Source organism: Theropithecus gelada, chromosome X (assembly GCF_003255815.1).
Source record: "Theropithecus gelada isolate Dixy chromosome X, Tgel_1.0, whole genome shotgun sequence".
NCBI classification, from domain to species: domain Eukaryota; kingdom Metazoa; phylum Chordata; class Mammalia; order Primates; family Cercopithecidae; genus Theropithecus; species Theropithecus gelada.
Window position 1 is genome coordinate 68622101 of NC_037689.1, and position 19811 is coordinate 68641911.

At 34.9% G+C, this 19811-nt stretch overlaps 1 protein-coding gene across 2 annotated transcripts in view; it reads left to right on the plus strand.

Annotated features, from left to right (window-relative positions):
• POF1B (POF1B, actin binding protein) overlaps window positions 1-19811 on the plus strand; it is a 113226-nt gene that overhangs the window by 25695 nt on the left and 67720 nt on the right. For both annotated transcript variants that reach the window (XM_025372545.1, XM_025372544.1), the window contains exons 5-6: window positions 5013-5114; window positions 9900-10082. In XM_025372545.1, the coding sequence (XP_025228330.1) occupies window positions 5013-5114; window positions 9900-10082 (285 nt within the window). The remainder of the gene's footprint in view (window positions 1-5012; window positions 5115-9899; window positions 10083-19811) is intronic.

Genomic DNA, 19811 nt, shown 5'->3' on the forward strand with positions numbered 1-19811 from the left:
TTCTATCTCTGTTGAGTCTGTTTATTTTTTGTTGTTCCTGATCTCCATTTGTCATCATTTAATCTAAGGATTTATGCATTCTGGTTAACATCTGATCCAGAAATGAAGGAAATACACTTGTTCCATTAGTGGATATAATCCAATTAATACTAATCAATTTCATTAATTTTCCAGTTGTGAAGCTCCTGCTATGGGGAAGACACTATACAGTCTCTCAACAGAAAGTGAAATAAGACATGTTTCCCAAATTAAAGGAGCATACAGCTCTTATCAGGGAAAGAAATAAGACAGGTCCACAAATAGCTATGTAGAATACATGATGAGATGTAGGATAGATGCCATGAAAGGACTACGGATAAATTATTATTGGAGTTCAGATGTCGGAGATAATATATTTGTTTGGGGGAAATCAGGGAAGGATTTATTGTGGTATTTAAGGTATTAGTATGATTAATCTTGTTGTTAGCATTATTTTACTACTAAGGAAATGAAAGTTTGAGTAAGTATAACTTGCTCAGGTCTTCTGATGCTAATTCATCACTCTATATCTTTTCTGACAGCTATTTTAGATGGTAGCTTTAACAAGATTCGATGACTTATTGGATATGGAGAAAAGTCAATATGACCCTAAGCTTTTTAGCTTGAGACACTGAGAGTAAGGTGACCCACTTAAAGTGATTGAAATGTGAGTGGGAGGAGAAGTAGATTTAGAAAAGGGTGAAATTTTGAGTTTTATTTGAACCAGTAGCATTTTAGGTGCATAGAAACAAAGACACCTAACAGGCAGTTAAAAAATGACTCAAAGGTCACATTTGACAGAGATGTGGGAATCATTCCTCTTAAAGGTATCGTTGAAGCTATGGGAATGAGTGAGATCACTAAGAGGTAATGGAGAAGATTGGGTCAGAACTTTGAGAAATGTCTACTTTAAGTGAACAGAAGGAAGGAGCCACTTTCACAGACAGAGAGGTTATCAGCAAGGGATGTGAACACACCGTAACTGAAGCAAATGCAAACATGGGGTGCTCAACCATCTCAAATGACCAAAAGGCCTAAGAAGATGAGGTTGGAGAAATAGAGTTTGACCATTAACAGTAATAAGAAAGGCTAAAGATGCAACAGAGAAAGTAGACAAATGGGATAATATTCTGGAAGACATAAGAAGGAATGGGATTCCAGGTACAGATGGAGAAATGACTTCAGGAAAAAAGAGAAAGAGAGAGAGAATGCATCTTTTTCCTTAAGTGGATGGAAGGAGCAGAAAAGAGAGATTTTTGAGATGTGCAGGAAAACAGAGAGATCTAATTAGATAGATTATCTTGGTTTTCACTGTAAATAGGAGGAGAAAGACGGAGTATAAGCACAGGAGTTGAGGAAAATGAAAATATTATCAACGTTATAAAGAATTTGATGAATACAAATATAACCACAAAGGTTGGAGGGTCTACTTGAAGTTGGATATCTTCAAATTGTAACGAGCCAAATCAGCAAATCTTTTTTTAAAAAATTTTCCACTAAGGTTTTGGGGCCTGGGAACAGTAAAGTAGATGTTGGGGATTATATATTTTGTTAGATGTGAGAATTACTGCCAGAGGTTCTAGCTGTTACAATTAAAATTATAAGATCTGCCACTTTGAAAACACCTATTAATTTTTAGGGTGGATCTGGCACCAATTCAAATGGACAGGTTGAGAAAAAGAAGGTGCCAAAATAGTAGAGTTGTCTAGCAGCTCATTTGTTGAGAAATCTAAAACTTCTGATTGAATTTATTTTATTGACTTATTTTCAAAGAATTGTTTATTTATATCAATTTTTGATTTACTTTCTTACAGATTTGGGGAAAATAATAGTCCCCTAAATTTGGAGGTGTTTTTTTTCAGTAAGTCATTCAAGTAATATGACCAAAATATTCGAGACAGAATCAACATCGTTTGTGCCTAGACCATCCTTTGTCTTGTAAAAAAAATGATTGTTCATCGTTTATAGTGAACTTCATTTCACAGAAAAAAAAAATTTCATGCTTTTGCTAAATTTGTTTTCCCTCTCTTAGAGGATGGTTACATTCCTAAGATGAAGGTTCATATCATTCCTTCTCACTCAGTCATCTATTCACTCACTATGTGGTACTCAAGACAGTCAAAGTCCCTGCCCTCAGTAAGCCTACTTGTGTATATTTTTGTAGAAAAGTTATAAGGGAATTATCAATATTATTTAAAACACAGTATGGATTTTAAATATTATATTACAATATTATTTAAAACAAATGTAATTTGTACATTAAAATTATAGATTAAGGGTACTTTAAAACACATGATATTACTTAATATTCTGCATTACCCTCCCTATGCTAAGAAAACTGAGCCTCTGATAAGGTTAATGGCCTACCTGATTTTCTGCAGCACATAGGAGAAGGAAGAACTGCAATATAGATTTTATGACTCAATGATTTCTCTCCCATTATACTTTCTTCCACTGATTTTAGTAGTCAAACCCAATGGATTTGTAGTAATCCAAATCCAATCCACTTTATAATTCTCATCTGTTGGCCACTTTGAAACATTTTTACCTTTGACTTCCTACTGCTTCTTGAAAATTACTCTTCCCTTAAATTACAATATTTTATCCTCTAAGACCTCTTGAGAAATGTCTAGTTCTATATTTGCTCTTCATTTGACTATTCAGCAATTGCCTGGCTTAATCTAGCACTAGTGAGCAGGTGATCTTGATATATATAATAGATCTGTAGCCTTGCACTCCCCACTTAGTTCCAGACCTGCATTTTCACCTATGTGTTAAACATCTATATCTGAGTGTCTATCCAGACATTTTTTTGTAAAAGAGTCAATTTGGGAGCTATTTGCAATCATTTGCCACATGTTAAAGGGATTACTATGCACTATGTAGTTTGCTAAGTGTTCTGGGGAATAAAAACATAATCAGACCTAGATTCTTATTAGGAGCACATAAAATGTCTCAACATTTTCATTTTTGGTACCATGTAATAGACTCCTCAGATTCAAGATCTCAGAGTCATCTTTGAACAGTACCATCTTTGATTATTGGGATAATCTTACCAGTCTCCTAATCTGTACTCTTCCTCTAATTAATCTCCCTGAAGTAAACTTCACCTCATACCCCTGTTTAAAAGCACATAAAGACTTCTCACTGCTTGAAGAACCAAGCTCTATCTACTAAGTGTGTCCTAGACATATAACTTACACTTTTCCAAACTTGGTGACTTTAATTGTTTTGTTTCCTTCACTTGGAATACCATTTTCTTCCGTTTTCTCATATTCAAAGACCACTTTAATCTTCTTTCAAGTGCCACCTAATCCAGGTACCCTACTAGAGCACCATCAGATGGAACTCAGTTTTTTTCCTCTGAACTCCATCCCGTAAGTTCTTTCTCTGTACATGTAAGGGCATTTGTCTCTTTCTACCTTGCATACATGTTTGTGTTCATATATTATCTAGATCAGGGATTGGCATAATTTTTCTGTAAAGAAACAGATAACAAATATTTTACGTTTTCCTGGCCACATAGGGCCTTGGACTTTGTTTTTTATTTATAGTCCTTTAAAATCTAACTTCCATTCTTAGCTTGAGGACAGAATAAAAATAGGCTATCTACCATAGTTTGATGAATACTGATCAATATTAAATGCTCTTGGTAATAAAATAAGTCAGACTTATATTTTTATGCCTCAAAGCATGTAGCTAAGTACACTGTGTATAGCAAGCACTTAAGCATGTGTTTCATGATTGCACATAACTACCATAGGGGCTCTTTTACAAAAACAAACAAACACAAAATAGCTTCCAGGAAAATCTTTCTAAATATATTCAGCTCTAGATTTAATACTTCATCACCTAGACAGATTTGGTCACTTATATATTTGTTTTACCAAAGTCTCCAAGGAACAGTTGGTTAAAACACCTTTTGCTCAAACTTAAATACAGTAAGTATGTAACTTTTGATTCGATAGCATCTTCCCTTTTAAACAATCAGTGTTTTGGTCCAGCTGCTCTATGAGTATTTACAATAGCAGATTACAAAAATCCTAGCACGTTTTGTTGATTTTGAAATGTTCTTAAATACATTAACCAGTAACAGGCTTGCCTATGTGGTCTTCTATAGTATTCCCCTATATCATAAAATAAATGAATGCAAATTGTGTTTCATAGAAAAACAACAAACAAAACAACCCCAGATCTCCCTACTCAAGTAGACTTCAAATGAAAACGAAAGGAAGGGAAAAGAACATGGTGCATATGACATTTATTTTAGACTCCTGGTCTGATTCTTATTAGCTCTTCCCCAGTTTCTTTCAGATTTTGGACATGTCACCAGCCTATATTTCATTGTCTGACGTCTTCTAGGCACTCAGCTAATCTTACAGCAATTTAGTTGAATATATGGAGATAAAGTGGCTCTTAAAGCCTCTATTCTGCTCTTAATATTCAAAACATATGTTGTTCTGAGAGTCTTAGCCTTGATTATAATCACAATTAAGAATTGTACATTTCAAGGGCACCCAATTGAGTTGCAGAAAAAAATCTTTAATATATTTCTACCTACTTTGTGGCCTAGTCATGCTGAAATATGTTTATTTTGCATTTCTCCAACAATTTTTGCATAGAAAGAAATCTTCCAGTGAACCCAATTTAAATGAGATTGACCTCATGCTTGCATACCTCGAAGGAAACTCATTATATCTTGCCTTAGGAACAGAGAGAAAATTATCTTTTCCACTCTCCACCAATCTCCACAAAAGACGTTATTAGGCCTAGTAAAATGTAATAGGAGAAATCCAGATTGTTCTTTTTGATAAAGGGAACTACCTTTATTATTATTTCCTTGCATCTACCAACATTATTGGGATGTCATTCCACTCTCTTCCTAAGGACGGCCACTACCTCGGAGCCTATTAGACACTGGATATTTGCCTAATTTAACATTACTCTGAAAAGACAACTTTCAAAACAAAACATATAATTTACTATCATTTTAGGAACCACTGTCTCAATTCCTAAGAGGAAGCCATTTCTTCCCAGGAAACAACGTTATTTATGAAAAAACAATAAGAAAAGTAGAGAAGCTAAATACTGACCAGGTAAGTAATGTTTGTTTAAAAACTTGTTTTTAAGTGTATAATTTTGAATTGTGAGTATTTTAATAGAGCTCAAGTGACATTCAACTGTGAAGTGCAAGGCAAGACCACCATGACTTATAATATGCTATGATATCTAGAACCCTTCATACCATCCTTAATACTTTCATATCCATTTTTCATGTGAAGTATTATTGTCCCCTTTTTACTGAAAGAAAATTGAAACCAGGATATGTGAAGTCACATAGAAAATTAATGGCAGAATCTGAACTTAATATAGATATCCCAATGCCTTGTATGTTATCCTTTAAACTGGTCCAACAAAAATCATAATTTAAAACATAATTTTGTTCTAATTCTTTTAATATAGAATGAATTTTAAATGAACAATACATAGGAACAGATATGTGAAATACCATATACTGTAAAAGATCTAGAAAACTAAAGCTTCTAGTACATTTAAAAAATTCTGTTACGCTCAAATCGACAGACCAAGTATAAAACTGCAGCAAGGCCACAGTAATTCCATGGCATCTAGAGCCACAAGTCCTTCATGCAGAGTTGTTACTATAACGAACTGAGGTTTCATATTGCTCTTCTCAGTTCATACAAGCATGTCCAGTCCAATGTCCAGGACTTGTCTGTTGGACATTCTTGAACTAGGGCAGTGTATTAGTTTCTTAGAGCTTCTGCAACAAAGTACCACAAACTGTGTGGTTTAAAACAACAGAAATTTATTGTCTCACAGTTCTGGAGGCCAGAAGCCTGAACTTACTGTGTTGGCAGGGCTATGTTCTCTCTGAAGCTGCCAGAGAAGGAACTCTTCCATTCCTGTCTCCTTGCTTTTGGTAGCCTCAGACATTCCTCGGCTTGTAGATGCATCACTGCAGTACTTTGTCTTCCTATGGAAACTTTCCTATGTGTCTTCACATCATCTTCTGTCTGTGCATGTTTGTTTCTGTGTCCAAATTTGCATGTTTATAAGGACACCAGTCATATTGTATTAGGGCCATCCTAATGACTTGATTATCTCTATAAAGACTCTGTCTCTAAATAGAGTCACATTCTGAGTTACTGGAGTTAGGATTTCAGCATATCTTGGCTGTGGGAGGGTACAATTCGACTCATAATAGGCAGTTAAAACACTATCAAATCAGTTTTGATAACAAAATCATTTTTTTCATATGCAAATCAAACTGACTAAAAAATTATATCTTTTCCTTTTTGAACTTTTTGGCATAAGAACTCATTTTATTTTTATGAGCACTTGTGGACATACCAGATTCATAGGAACTAATACATTATTACTTATTTGTGTTCAGTTAAAATGAAGCCAACTTTCAGAATCATAAACATGCAAATCTTTAACATTTTGGTTTGCTTGGAAAGCTGGATATAGTCTGAAGGGTTTGCTATGATCTGTATTGAACACATATCTTACAGAGGAGCAGCAGAATATTTCTGGACATTATGATACCAAGTAGAAAAAATTTCATGAAATGTACCTATTCTTCAAGGAGTGTTTTCCTTTATAACAAATCAAATTATAACATCTGTCCTTTATCCACCTGGGCTATAGAAAATAAGTTTGACACGTTTTAAATAATAAGGAATGTTAGAGGCAAATCATTTCATGCTGCTTCTAGCTTCTTATTTTCAAGAGAACAAATAGTGTTTCTAATTATTGACTCTAGAGTAAAAGATTGAATATCTTGTACATTGTTGCTGTGCAGCTGGAGCAACTAAAGACTAGCTCCTTTAAGAGAATACTGCAGCTATTTACTGTTCTTGAGTATTTACTTGTTTATGCCCACTTCTTCTTATTAATTACTTAAACAGTTTGGGAGTTTGGGAACCGCCATGAAAGCTACCCAATGTAAAAGGAACCATGCAGATAAAGCAAACTTCAATTGCTTTGTCCTAGTAGTTTCCTCAGTGATAGAGATAAACTAGGACAATCTGAGTAAAGCCAAAGTCTGGATGAACCTGTTTACCGTCACATGTGACCAAATCAAATAGGACTAGCTCTTAGGAGATGAGAACTGTTCAAGAAAAAAGAGATCTTTGTAGTGGAAGGGTGGTAAAGTGGTGCCAGGTGCAAGATAACTATCCAGTTCATATGATTTGTACTCATCATAATTCTTTTTACTCTATCAAAAAGGAAAAACAATATGACAAATCAGAAATGTTTGATCTTTTTGTACTTTAAAAATTCAGCTTATTATGTATTTTAAAAATATGATGAATATATGAACATTTTGCTTTAGAAAAAGAACTTTAGTAGTCAGGTGTAAGAATTAAAAACTGAAAACCTGCTAAGACCTCAGTGGTACCAGTAAATGGTTCATAGGCCAAATGGGCTCAGGTAACCTGCAAGGCACCACAGATGACAGGAATGTCAGTGTTCTATTCAAGAGACAACTGGACAACTGATACACTAACAAAGGATTTTTTTTTTTTTTTTTTTTTTAAGACGGAGTCTCACTCTGTCCCCCAGGCTGGAGTGCAGTGGCGTGATCTCGGCTCACTGCAACCTCCGCCTCCTGGGTTCATGCCATTCTCCTGCCTCAGTCTCCCGAGTAGCTGGGACTGCAGGTGCCCGCCACCATGCCCGGCTAATTTTTGGTATTTTTTAGTAGAGACGGGGTTTCACCATGTTAGCCAGGATGGTCTCGATATCCTGACCTCGTGATCCACCCGCCTTGGCCTCACAAAGTTCTGGGATTACAGGCATGAGCCACCGTGCCCGGCCAGGAAGATTTTTAAGAAACAGGTTTTGTTTTCTTTATTGCCCTCTAGTGATGTGTGCTTTCCAAGAGTTTCCTAACTTGCTTTGTGAGGAACATACTGTTTTGTTTTGTTTTATTCCTTCAGGAGAGGTTCTATTTCAATAGCCTACAGGCTCTCCGATGAGTAATAGTCATCTCAGACTATCAGTGTAATTTTACCTCATTCCAATATATGAAGATATTTAGTAACATAAAAGATAATAATAATGTAACATACGTTCACCCCCAAAATTCCTACACTGTAAAGATTTTAGTGCTAGTATATGTACAAAGTGTGTAATATTTGAAAAGAGTCTAGAGAAAATGATACCATGAACTTATTCTATGACCTTTATTATCTTTATATCTACCAAGGCAACTTCTATTTGTAAAATGTGTTTGTTATATATATTTCATTTTTTTCAAAATATTTTTTGTATACATGAAAAGGTAATTTTTATTCATGGAAAAATTTTAAAGTATAAAAAAATTGAGAGGCATAAAAAGAGCATTGAAAGGTATACGGTGACAAATAAACCTCCTTATCCAGACACTTTTGTCCCCAGTTTCTCCTCCCAGAAGCAGCTACTCTTAAAACTCTTTTGGTCTATGCATTTCAAAGCAGTTATATATATTTGTAAATGTATATGTCACTTAAAAAAAAGTTACAGCAGAAAGAGTATACTATTTCATTCTTTTGCACTTTGTTTTTTTTCATTTAATATAGCTTGAAAATTATTTCATATGAAAATTTAAAATATGAAGTGTTTTACTGTATTAATATAGGTCAACTTTCCATAGTCAAAAGGATATAGTGCATTACATTTATACTTTCAAAATTAATTGTATGTGCATACATATAGCACTGTGATTCAAAATACAGTATGTTTCTTTTGAAAACAGGCTTCCAGATGTCTCTTATCGAAGTAGAATAATCACAGGATAAGAAAGCAAATTCAAGTATGCCTGAAATCCCCCAAACTAAAATAACTAGATATCTTTTCTTAGTCCGTGCTCTATACTTACCAGAAAAAAAGCCATGACAAATAAGCAGATAACAACGATTTAGTTTAAAAACAACAAATTCCAGAATATCTTGGGGTCAGTGCAAATTCAGCCTAATATCCTAAAAGAAGTCTAAGCTGGAAATCATGAGTTCCAGTCCCAAGTTTGCCATTAATTAATTGTGTTATTATGAGCAAATTCTCTTACTTTTCTAGACCTCAGAGTTTTTTTTCCATCTGCAAAATTATTAGGGTAAATGATAAAGTTGATGATGATTATGAAAATTATGATGATGCGATCATAATGATAATGTTTGTTACTCACCTACTTTGTAGTAATCAACTTATAGACATTATTTACTTCTCATAGCACCCCAATGGAAAATGTACCATCTTCACTTTTATAAATGGGAAAACAGAGGCTCATAAAGGTTGCATACACAGTTTCTCAAGATCAGAGTTAGTGATAAAATCAGTTAGAATCCATGTTTTCTAGGTCTGAAGTTTCAGTGACTGGCTTTTTTTATCTTTTTAATAAATTTATCCTTACGTTTCATAAGGATAAGAACTTTGCTCCCCACCCACTGTGACTCTAATATGCTTCCTGACATTGAAAATCACTATACTATATTATTTTTTCATTTTAAATTTATCTATATCTTCAGTATTATCGTGTTTTATGTAATTAGATTCTGAAGTGCCTACTGAATCATCAAAGTAATACTAATATTAATATTCATTATTATTTTAGTGTTAAGTATAGCTGGAATATTAATTTAATTATAACATGCAATGCCTTGGCCAATCTAGATAAGTATTTGGATGGTCACGACAACTTGATCAAATAAAAGCAGAATTCAATACAAATTTTCTATCACTAGTTAAAACTATAAATCCTAGGGTTTGAATTGTAGTGAAAGAAAACATTAAGTTAAAAAAAAAATGGTTTCAGATGTTTTTCTTGATTAGTAATGTTTATCCTAAGTGGCTGTTTTTGGCATGTGTATGTGTCTTAGGAGTGCCATCCTCAGGCTCAATGCCATCATCACATTGTCCAACAGCCCCAGGTCATCCACTCTGCACACTGGCAACAACCTGATTCTAGCCAGCAAATCCAAGCCATCACAGGAAATGATCCAATTTCTACACATACTGGAAATGAACTGTGCCATAGTGGATCAAGCCAGATTTGTGAGCAGGTAAGATCAATCAGCTGATTCCTTAACAAACTGAAATAACATTCTTGAACTCTTCTCATACCACTGTGCAGGTACTCCCATTAAATTTTCATCAAAATACTGAGAAGTTATACCACTGGTATTTGTGCCTTGTCATAGCATATTTAGAACAAATCTTCCCATCTTCTCTCAGAAGACAAAACAATTTAGGTCCACTAAGACATTAAATCTATGAGGTTAGTTATGAACTGGTTAATGAATACCTAATCTGTAGTGGATCTTCAGTTCTAAAATGGGCCCAATAGTTGTGCAATGTTAAATATTTTCATGAGGTATCATATTTAAATGAACAATAAATTGGCAGTTATATTATGTAAGATGATTTCAATGGTCACATTTCACAAACTGGTATTTACTTCCTGTATGTCTTCTTTGAGAATATATACATACTTTCTGTATGTCTTCTTTGAGAATATATTATTTGACTTGAGAATCAAGTCAAAATATGTATAGATTTTATTATGTATCACATTGACAAAATAGAAACTAGAACTTAGTTGCTAAGGAGAAATCTCATGTAATACAATTCTTGGTAATTTATGTTATGAAGACTTTGGAATCTTGTAAACATCTGCTATACAAGTGTTGAAGGAAAAATATTTTCTTGTATCTTGGTAAAACTAACATTAATAACTAGAACAATAGGGAATCAACCATCACTTGTATTTTTCTAGATCTCCAATTGACCTCTTTCATAGGCACCTCTTACTAAAAGACAAAAGAATATAAGAAAAAATAAAGAAGGAGCCAGTCCACATAAGAATTTGATTGTTGTATATTAAATATACATGAGATTATTTCTAAGAACTGAAATTTTGAAATATACGTTCTGGCCACATTAGTCAAAAAGAACTACAAAAGATTTAAAATCCATGTTTTGTCAATCTAAGAAAAGCCTAGAGCCAGGTTCAGTGACTCACATCTGCATTCCCAGGACTTTGGTATGCCAAGGCTGGAGGATCTCTTGAAGCCAGCAGTTCAAGACAAGCCTGGTCAACATAGTGAGACCCTTGTCTCTACATTTTTTACAGTTTTCTAATTTAAAAAAAGCCTAAAAATGTCTTTCTTCTGTATATCTGCATAGAAACATTGGCCTCTAGGATAACTCATAGAATATAATCCAGAAGGTATTGAGTATTTACCTTAAGTGAATTAGATACAACTATAAAAAAACCATTTTATTAGATTAGATCATTTGAAATTGTCATTTTTGTAGGTTGAAACTGGCATAATAGCAACAATTTTATACAGTTCAACCTAATCCTTAACTTTGCTTTGCCTTAGTTTCCTCTAATAGGGGAAAGTGGCAGGCACATATAAAAGCATAATACAAACCAAAGTGTTTTCAGTCATAAAAGAGGAAGAAGCAACACACTTTGGGAACAAAAGAGTGAAGAAATTAATTTTGGCTGAGAAATCGAGGAAGGCTGTGTTGAGGAGGAAGTAATTAACCTGGGCTTTGAAAAACGGGCAGAATTTCCATATACGGTATTGATATTGCATGGAAATAATATCCTAGGCAGAGGGAACCACATAAACAAAGTTATAGGTTTGGGAAAGTAAATTCTGGGTTTCAGAAAAAGTTAGGGGTTTGATTTTTATGGCATGAAAGACATGCGACAAGGAGTATTACGGTGTAGTGTTAATATGATACATTAAGGCCAGGTCATGAGATTCTCAAGTGTTAATTTAAAAACTTTGGGCTTTCTTTAGTAGGCAATGGAGGATGAGTGAAGGTTGCTGAGTAGGAAAATACTAATAGATACTATGGCTAGCATATTAATTTTCTTCTTACAACGATCAGATTAGGAAGGTGCTATTGTTATCCTTATTGCTCATATAAGGTAACCGAGTTTCAAAGAGTTTAAAATATGTGCAAAGACTTACACAGCTAGCATGCGGTACAGCCAAGATTTATACATATGTAGGCTGACTCCAGAGCCCATTGATAGTTCCTCCTTGAATTTGGGTCATTTATGTGGAGAGTCCTTGAGCAATAGTATAAAAATAAAGAAAGCACTTGGTTAAGAAGAGTCTGACACAGGGAAGGTATTGGTGATAGAAAGCAGACTAGTTTCAGGGTATGGAGACCTGAGTTCTTGTCCTAACTCTGTTCCTCTCAAGCTATATGTTCTTAGTAATACAAAATCTCTCAGCAACATCCTCATCCATAAAATACTAAATAAAAATATGTGCTGGAAATTTTTTATAAACTACAAAGTCTACAACTTGAAAAAAATCAATGGGGAAAACTTTGCAAAGAAAATATTATTAGAAGCTATTTTAATAGTCTAGGTGTAAAACAAAGTAGAATAATGACAATAGAAATGGTAGGAGGGACAATTATCAGAGATGGGAACTGTATGACAGGATTAAGAGTTTGTCCAGTGGCAACAGTAATGTTATGATATTCTTTTCCCAGCTTAGTACATCTAATGATACATTTGACTAGACTATATGTTGTCTACTCAGTAAAGGGGCAGAATTGGGTAACTAATATATCACTTTTTATTATTCATACTGTAGTTTGAGATTTTTATGTAGCTTTTGTAAAGGCTGGAGGATTTTTTTCTTTAATTTTATTAAATTCTGCTTTTTTCCATTTTAGATAATCTCTTTTTTTATTGTACTTTAAGTTCTCGGATACGTGTACAGAATGTGCAGGTTTGTTTACATAGATATAAATGTGCCATGGTGGTTTGCTGCACCCATCAACCTGTCATCTACGTTAGGTATTTCTCCTAATGCTATCCCTCCACAGCCCCCAACCCCCAGTTTTTTCAATATTTTATAAGGATGAAGTTGAAGTGCTGCTGAAAATAGAATAGGCCCTTGGAAGCACTAGTCTGTTGGAAGCTTAGAGTTAGTAATTTCACTTGTATAGATTACATTGGATTGGGTCCATTCCTGCTCAGAGTGATGACAGGGTAACCTGCTTGTGCAGATCCCATGGACAAAGGAGGGAGTTCTCCCATCTAGGCTCCTTGGTGTTTACATGTCCCCCGTCGTGATATGTGGGTAGAAGAGTATCTTTAAAGAGTAATATGCAGACATAGGTTAGGCTGTTTTAAAACTAAAGTAGGACCCATTTTCCCCATTTTCACAGTTTGTGTTTAGAGTTAAATTGTAGTTTGGAAGGAGCGTGGTAGAGAGGAATAGAACACAAGCACTCAATTTAATTATCTGAATTTATAAAACCTGATCGTGCTGAGCTGTATGAGCTTCAGCAATAGACTTAGCTGGACTGAACCTCAGTTTCTACATCTCTAAAAGGGGAAGAATCATACTTTAATGTACAATATATCCTACAAGAGGATTAAATGAGATAAAATACGTAAAGCATCTATCTTAGTGTCAAGTCCATAGCAGATGCTGAAATTAATCTTTGATTATTGATCTTCTTCCCCAACTCTGGATCGCAAATGTTTCAAATCACCAAGATAAGAAATTAGTTTCACTGTAAGACTATTTTTAGATGAAATTAGATCATCTTTAAAGTACTTTCCCCAAAGTGAAAGGCATTAAAAATATTTTTCAAAATCAGATATCTAAAAACATGGCTTTAAAATATTCTATAAAATTAATTTATGTACATTTTCCATGGTCCTCCCTAGTAATATCACCCTTCTGATTTCAAATTCAAAATATTACAAGTCACCTATACTTTCCTGAAGAAATTAAGGATAACATACTGTGATCATTTTCCTGTCATTAGCAAGGAACAGATAATTTTACACCTGTTGATGACAGGGAAAAGCTCAGCTGAACTTATTTTACAAGTTGTCATATAGGTGGCGTTTGTAAGAAGTATTCAAATAAGTGTATATAGTGTGTGTACAACTTTCTTCCACTTGGCTTGAGGATTCAGGGAATTCTTTTGTAGTCATGGGAAGATGTAAAGGGAACAGTCCTGATCACCTGGATTGTGCTGTTGCCAATGAAAAATACTCCAATTTGTGATGTGATGCCTTTAATGAATTGACAAAAAACATCATATCTTAGTGTCAGGTGCTTTTTCTGGCACGTCTCTGGGAAGCTCGCTATAATGTTTATTTAACATGTCATTCACCAATGATAGAATTTCAGGGCTGGTTAGTTCAATAAACTCAGCAGTTCTGTCTATCCCCTCACTCATTAACAGGTGGCTCAAGTTTCTCTCCATGTTTATTGCCCTCTTCAACCCCATTATTGAAAATGAGTGCCTTTCATGTAAACGTCTATTCCCTGCTGTTGCTTCCACAAATTTAATTAGTGTCCATTTGGGGCCTATCTTTTTCCCAACACTACCTTATCTGTCTTCTGCAACCTCTGCAACCTCTTGCTATGAAACCTTTTTGAACTACTGTTTTATGGCAAACTCAACTTTATTTTTAACACATTGTTACTTATTTGCTGTTTTAGAAATCAGTTTTTTAAATTAAAGTAATACATGTGCGTAGTTTAAAAGGCCAAATAGCAGTAAAAGGCATATAACAAACAGCAATTCCCTGTCCCTACCCTCTTCACCACCCAGAGCTGATCCCCAGAGGCAACCATTTTCAATTGTTAGCTTTGTCTTGTGATATTTACTTGCATTTAGCTAAATTGCTATATATAAAGCTAAATGATATGCATGTATTTTTAGTATGCATAAACTTATAGTACGCATATACTTAATGCTGCTATGTCTTGATTTATCGGTGTTATATATTATCTGTTGATAATTCTGACACACAAAGGTTTAATTCTATTAATCTCTCATCCAACTGTTTTCATCCCTTCCATCATCCCAATATAGTTAAATCTCCATTTAGTTTTGGTAAATCAGTGTTCAGTGTTTATATTATTATTGCTATAAAATATCGTTTACTGCTGAACCAAATTGTGTATTATTTTGCTTCTTTTATTGGCACAACTTTTTGCTGGTGTTAATAATTCTCTAATTTTTTTCATTTGCTTGTTTTTTGTGTATCTATTGTTAATTCTTTTCTCAATACACAAATGTTCTGGTTCCTATTGATCAATTATCCCTTACTAACCTTCAACTCTCTTTGAAACTCTGTAATCCATATACACCACCCACCTTGGTTTGAATTATCACTCTCTACTGACATTTTGGTCACTCTCTTAACAGTTTCACCAGCCAATTTACAATCTTCTCTCCACTTCCTACTGAATCCAGAATCATCTATAAGAATTTCACCACCCACATCAGTACCCTTTCCCACACTGTCTTCAAGGTTCTTCCTCACTCTCAATTTCTTCATTTCTACGTCTTCAGTTCACATAGCCTTTGGCCAGTCTTTGAATTTATATCTTCACTTGAAACTGTTTAACCCGGGATTCTGAATGTCTCTTTCTCTTGCCATCACATTCTTATTTTATCTCTTACTCTCTCATTTCTGTTTAACGTCACCTTCACCAAACTCTCCAGCCCTCAATTCTAAGCCACACTGGTTTCCATTGTCAGCCAGTTCAGCAGTGATCTTGCTAGAAGCCCTTCTCCTTTTACTGTCATCACTTTGCTGATCCTTTGCTTTGTATAGACTGCCATCCACCTTCTGTGCCCCTAGATTTTGACTTCTTTGTTTCCTAGAGAACGTCTTCAGACTAAACCAATTTAGTCTAGTACAGATTGTCTCGGTCTTTCTGGACTCCCACCATTGTTAAACAGCCTTTTTAATAGTTTCTAATCAAGTCATTACCAGTCTTCAATGTCTAATTCTTATCTTTCCCACCCTGCTCATACTCCAAGTCTCACTGCTGCTGTCTCCCTCTCTGCAGGTAGCCTTGCCTTCTACTAACAATAGATGGTGGAACTCGAACTTTAGCATGCACCAGAATCAATTGGAAGAATTATTTAAGGAGAGATTACTGGGGCGTGATAATCTGCATTTTCAAGTTCCCTGGTTATCCTAACGCTATTTTACTGGTCCAGGGACCACAATTTTGGTTCACCACATGAATTCCTTCAATGCTCCACTTTACTGAAAAATTTTTCTATACCATCAGCAAACTTCTGATTCTTTTGATCTTCAAGAATTAAGACTCTAACTTTGTGATCAGGGTGACTCCCTTTGTGACCCTACAATTCTATTGACTTATAATCTCATCTCTTTTGTTCCCTTCATCTGAAAAGTTTCCAAAGGAGGGAGGCATACTCTCAGATGCCATTTTCTCACTATTCACACATTCCTCAACACTGCAAACCAGATTCTAGCTTCACTATGTTCCTGAAAGTGCTTTTATTGACCTCCAAGTTGCCAAATCCCACTTACTTTTCTTGACCCTAATTTTGTTTCAGTTCTACTGCATTTAGTACTGCTTATCTGTTCTATTCTTGATATATTTCTTTCCATTATACTGTACTGCTGCTTCTATGACTTCTTCTCAGGCACTTCTTCCTTCTTTCATCAGGACCTCTTCTCCAAGGACCCATTCTTGGCCCCTGATACGGTTTGGCTGTGTACCCAACAAAATCTCATCTTGAATGCTCATGTGTTGTGGGAGGGACCAGGTAGGAAGTAATTGTATCATGGAGGCAGGTCTTTCTCATGCTGATCTTGTGATAGTGAGTCAGTTTCATGAGATCTGGCAGTTTTATAAGAGGGAGTTTCCCCACACAAGCTCTCTCTTTTTGCCTGCTGCCATCCATGTAAGACATGGCTTGGTCTTCCTTGTCTCCCACCATGATTGTGAGGCCTCCCAAGCCCTGTGGAAGTGTAAGTCCATTAAATCTCTTCCTTTTATAAATTGTCCATTCTCAAATATGTCTTTATCAGCAGCATGAGAACAGACTAATACAGGCCTCCTTCTTTTTTTCTACCTTCTGTTCGTTGACAACATGATATAAAATCTTGACCTTTGCTACTACTTTTGTATGGACAATACCCCAAACTTTCTCAGCTCCAATGCATCATTTTTAATTGCCTACCTGACATCTCTACTTGACTGTCCCACAGTCATCTCAAACGAATCATATCAGCTTTTCACTCTGTCTCATCTATTAATGACATATCCAGTGCTTTATTTGTCTTAATATTTAACACCTTTTTTTACTGTTCTCTCTACTTTGCCACTCCACACCTAATCAGTTGTCATAGTTTGATGATTCTTTCTTCATACAACCTCTCTCATACAGTTGAAAGTTAGGTTTTCTTCTTGGAACTCTTAGCATTTGATCTGTAGCTCTCATTAGAGCCCTTGTTGCAGAATTCCCATTGTTTATGAGAAAAAGGTTTGCAAATTCTTGATACTCACTTTATAGTACAAGAAAATATCATACATTTTATTTTCTGATGAGAAAGAATAATTTAAACTGTTAGAAATGTTATTATTCAATCACTTATACCCATTATAAAATTACAACCCAAACCACCTACATTGTTTTTAATTGGTTGGGAAAAGAAGAATGTCAAACTGGAAACACACACACATGCACGCACACACACACACACCCCCAAAAAGGAAGTGAGAATAGCTTTGAATAAGTTTCACTAAGTCCATTTCAGTGTGATTTGTTGAAGCACCTCTTACAACTAGTGCTTTTCCCTCTGTTCTGCTTAATATGTAGCTCCAATTTTATTGTTTATTATAAGCAACCTTTTCACTACTTACTTACCTTGAAAGATTAGGCTGTTAAAAGGGATGTCCTTAATATTTCTTTTGATGAACAAGATGAGTTGATGCAGAATCAGCATTATTATTATTTTTATGGTGATAAAAATACTTTTATACAACAAATGTTTACTTAGGACTTATTATATCCAAGTACTATGCTGGGCACTAGAACTTAAAAAAACAACAGTATCTCTACTCCCAAGCAGTTGAGAGTCTTATAGAAAATGAGACAATTGTCTTTCATTTCTTCTGTCATTCCAGTAGCAAACTGTACGTATGCCTTAAATTAAAGAAAATTATTTGCACAATTGTTTAAAAATTTACTGAGCACTTTTCCCCTTATTTAATTTTATTTGATGCCTCCTGCAATACTAAATTGCCTACATAATACAGTTGAAAAAAAACAGGTACAGAGAAGATAAGCAATTTACTTAACTCACAAATGGGAAATGGAAGCTCCACATTTGTTCTCAAATTCAATTATTTTTTCATTACAACATTTTACTATCTATATTTCTTCACGTAGAAAGTTAAATTAGTTCTTTATTTCAAGTACAGAACTGTTATGGTTAAATAAGTCTTCATTTTAGAATTGTGACTATTGTACAGTACATTCAATTCAGTGACAACATGTGTTGAAAATCTAATATGAACCAGGAGGTGGGGCAAGATGGACAAAGAGAAGCTTCCACCAATTGTCCTCCCTGCAGGAACACCAAAACTAACAACTAGCTACATACACAAGAAAGTATTTTAATAAGAACCAAAAATTAGGTGAGTGATCACAGTACCTGAATGTAACTTCATATCACTGAAAGAGGCACTGATGAGGGTAGGAAAAACAGTCTTGAATTGTTGATGCCACCCTAACAGAGGCTGTGTGGCAGGGAGAGAAAATCTGTGTGCTTGAGGGAGGGAGAACATGGTAAGTGTGGGACTTTGCATTGGAACTCAATGTTGCTAAAATTGGGAAAAATTCAACCGACTTCAAATTATACTGCAGAGTTACACTAACCTGGTAAAATAGCCTTGTAATGGCATAAAACAGACACATAGATAAATGGAATAGAATAGAGAACCCAGAGAGAAATTCATGCATCTATAGTGAACTCATTTTCAACCAAGGTGCCATGAACACGCATCGGGAAAATGACAGTCTCTTCCACAAACTGTGCTGGGAAAACTGGGTATCCATATGCAAAAGAATGAAATTAGGCCTCTATCTCTCACCATATACAAGAATAAAATCAAAATGGACTAAAGCCATAAATCTAATACCTCAAACTATGAAACTACTACAAGAAAACATTGAGGAAACTATCCAGGACATTGGGCTGGGCAAAGATTTCTTGAGTAATAACCCAGAAGCACAAACAACTGAAGCAAAAATGAACAAATGGGATTACATCAAGTTAAAATCTTCTGTACAGCTTTTAACTTGTGAAGAGACAACTCACAGAATGAAAGAAAATATTTGCATACTACCCATCTGACAAGGAGGTAATAACCAGAATATATGAGGAGCTCAAACAATAGGAAAAAAATCTAATAATTTCCAAATATCTGAGTAGAGATTTCTCAATAGAAGGTGCACAAATGGCAAACAGGATGTGTAAAAATGTGCTCAGCATCACTGATCATCAGAGAAATGCAAATCAAAACTACAGTGAGAGATTATCTCACCCCAGTTAAAATGGATTTTATCCAAAAGGCAATAACACATGCTGGTGAGTATGTGGAGAAAAGGGAACCATAGTACACTGCTGGTGGGAATGTAAATTAGTGCAACCACTATGTAGAACAGTTTGGCGGTTCCTCAAAAAATTAAAAATAGAGCTACCATATGATCCAGCAATTCCACTGCTGGGTATATACACAAAAGAAAGGAAATAACCAACATTTGGAAGGAATCTAAAAATTTTATTTATCCAACAGTCTAATGGATAAAGAAAATTTGGTATATATACACAATGAAGTACTATTCACCCATAAAAAGAATGATATCCTGTCAGTTAACAACAACATGGGTGGAAAAGGAGGACATTATGTTAAGTGAAATAAGCCAGGCACAGAAAAACAAATATCACATGT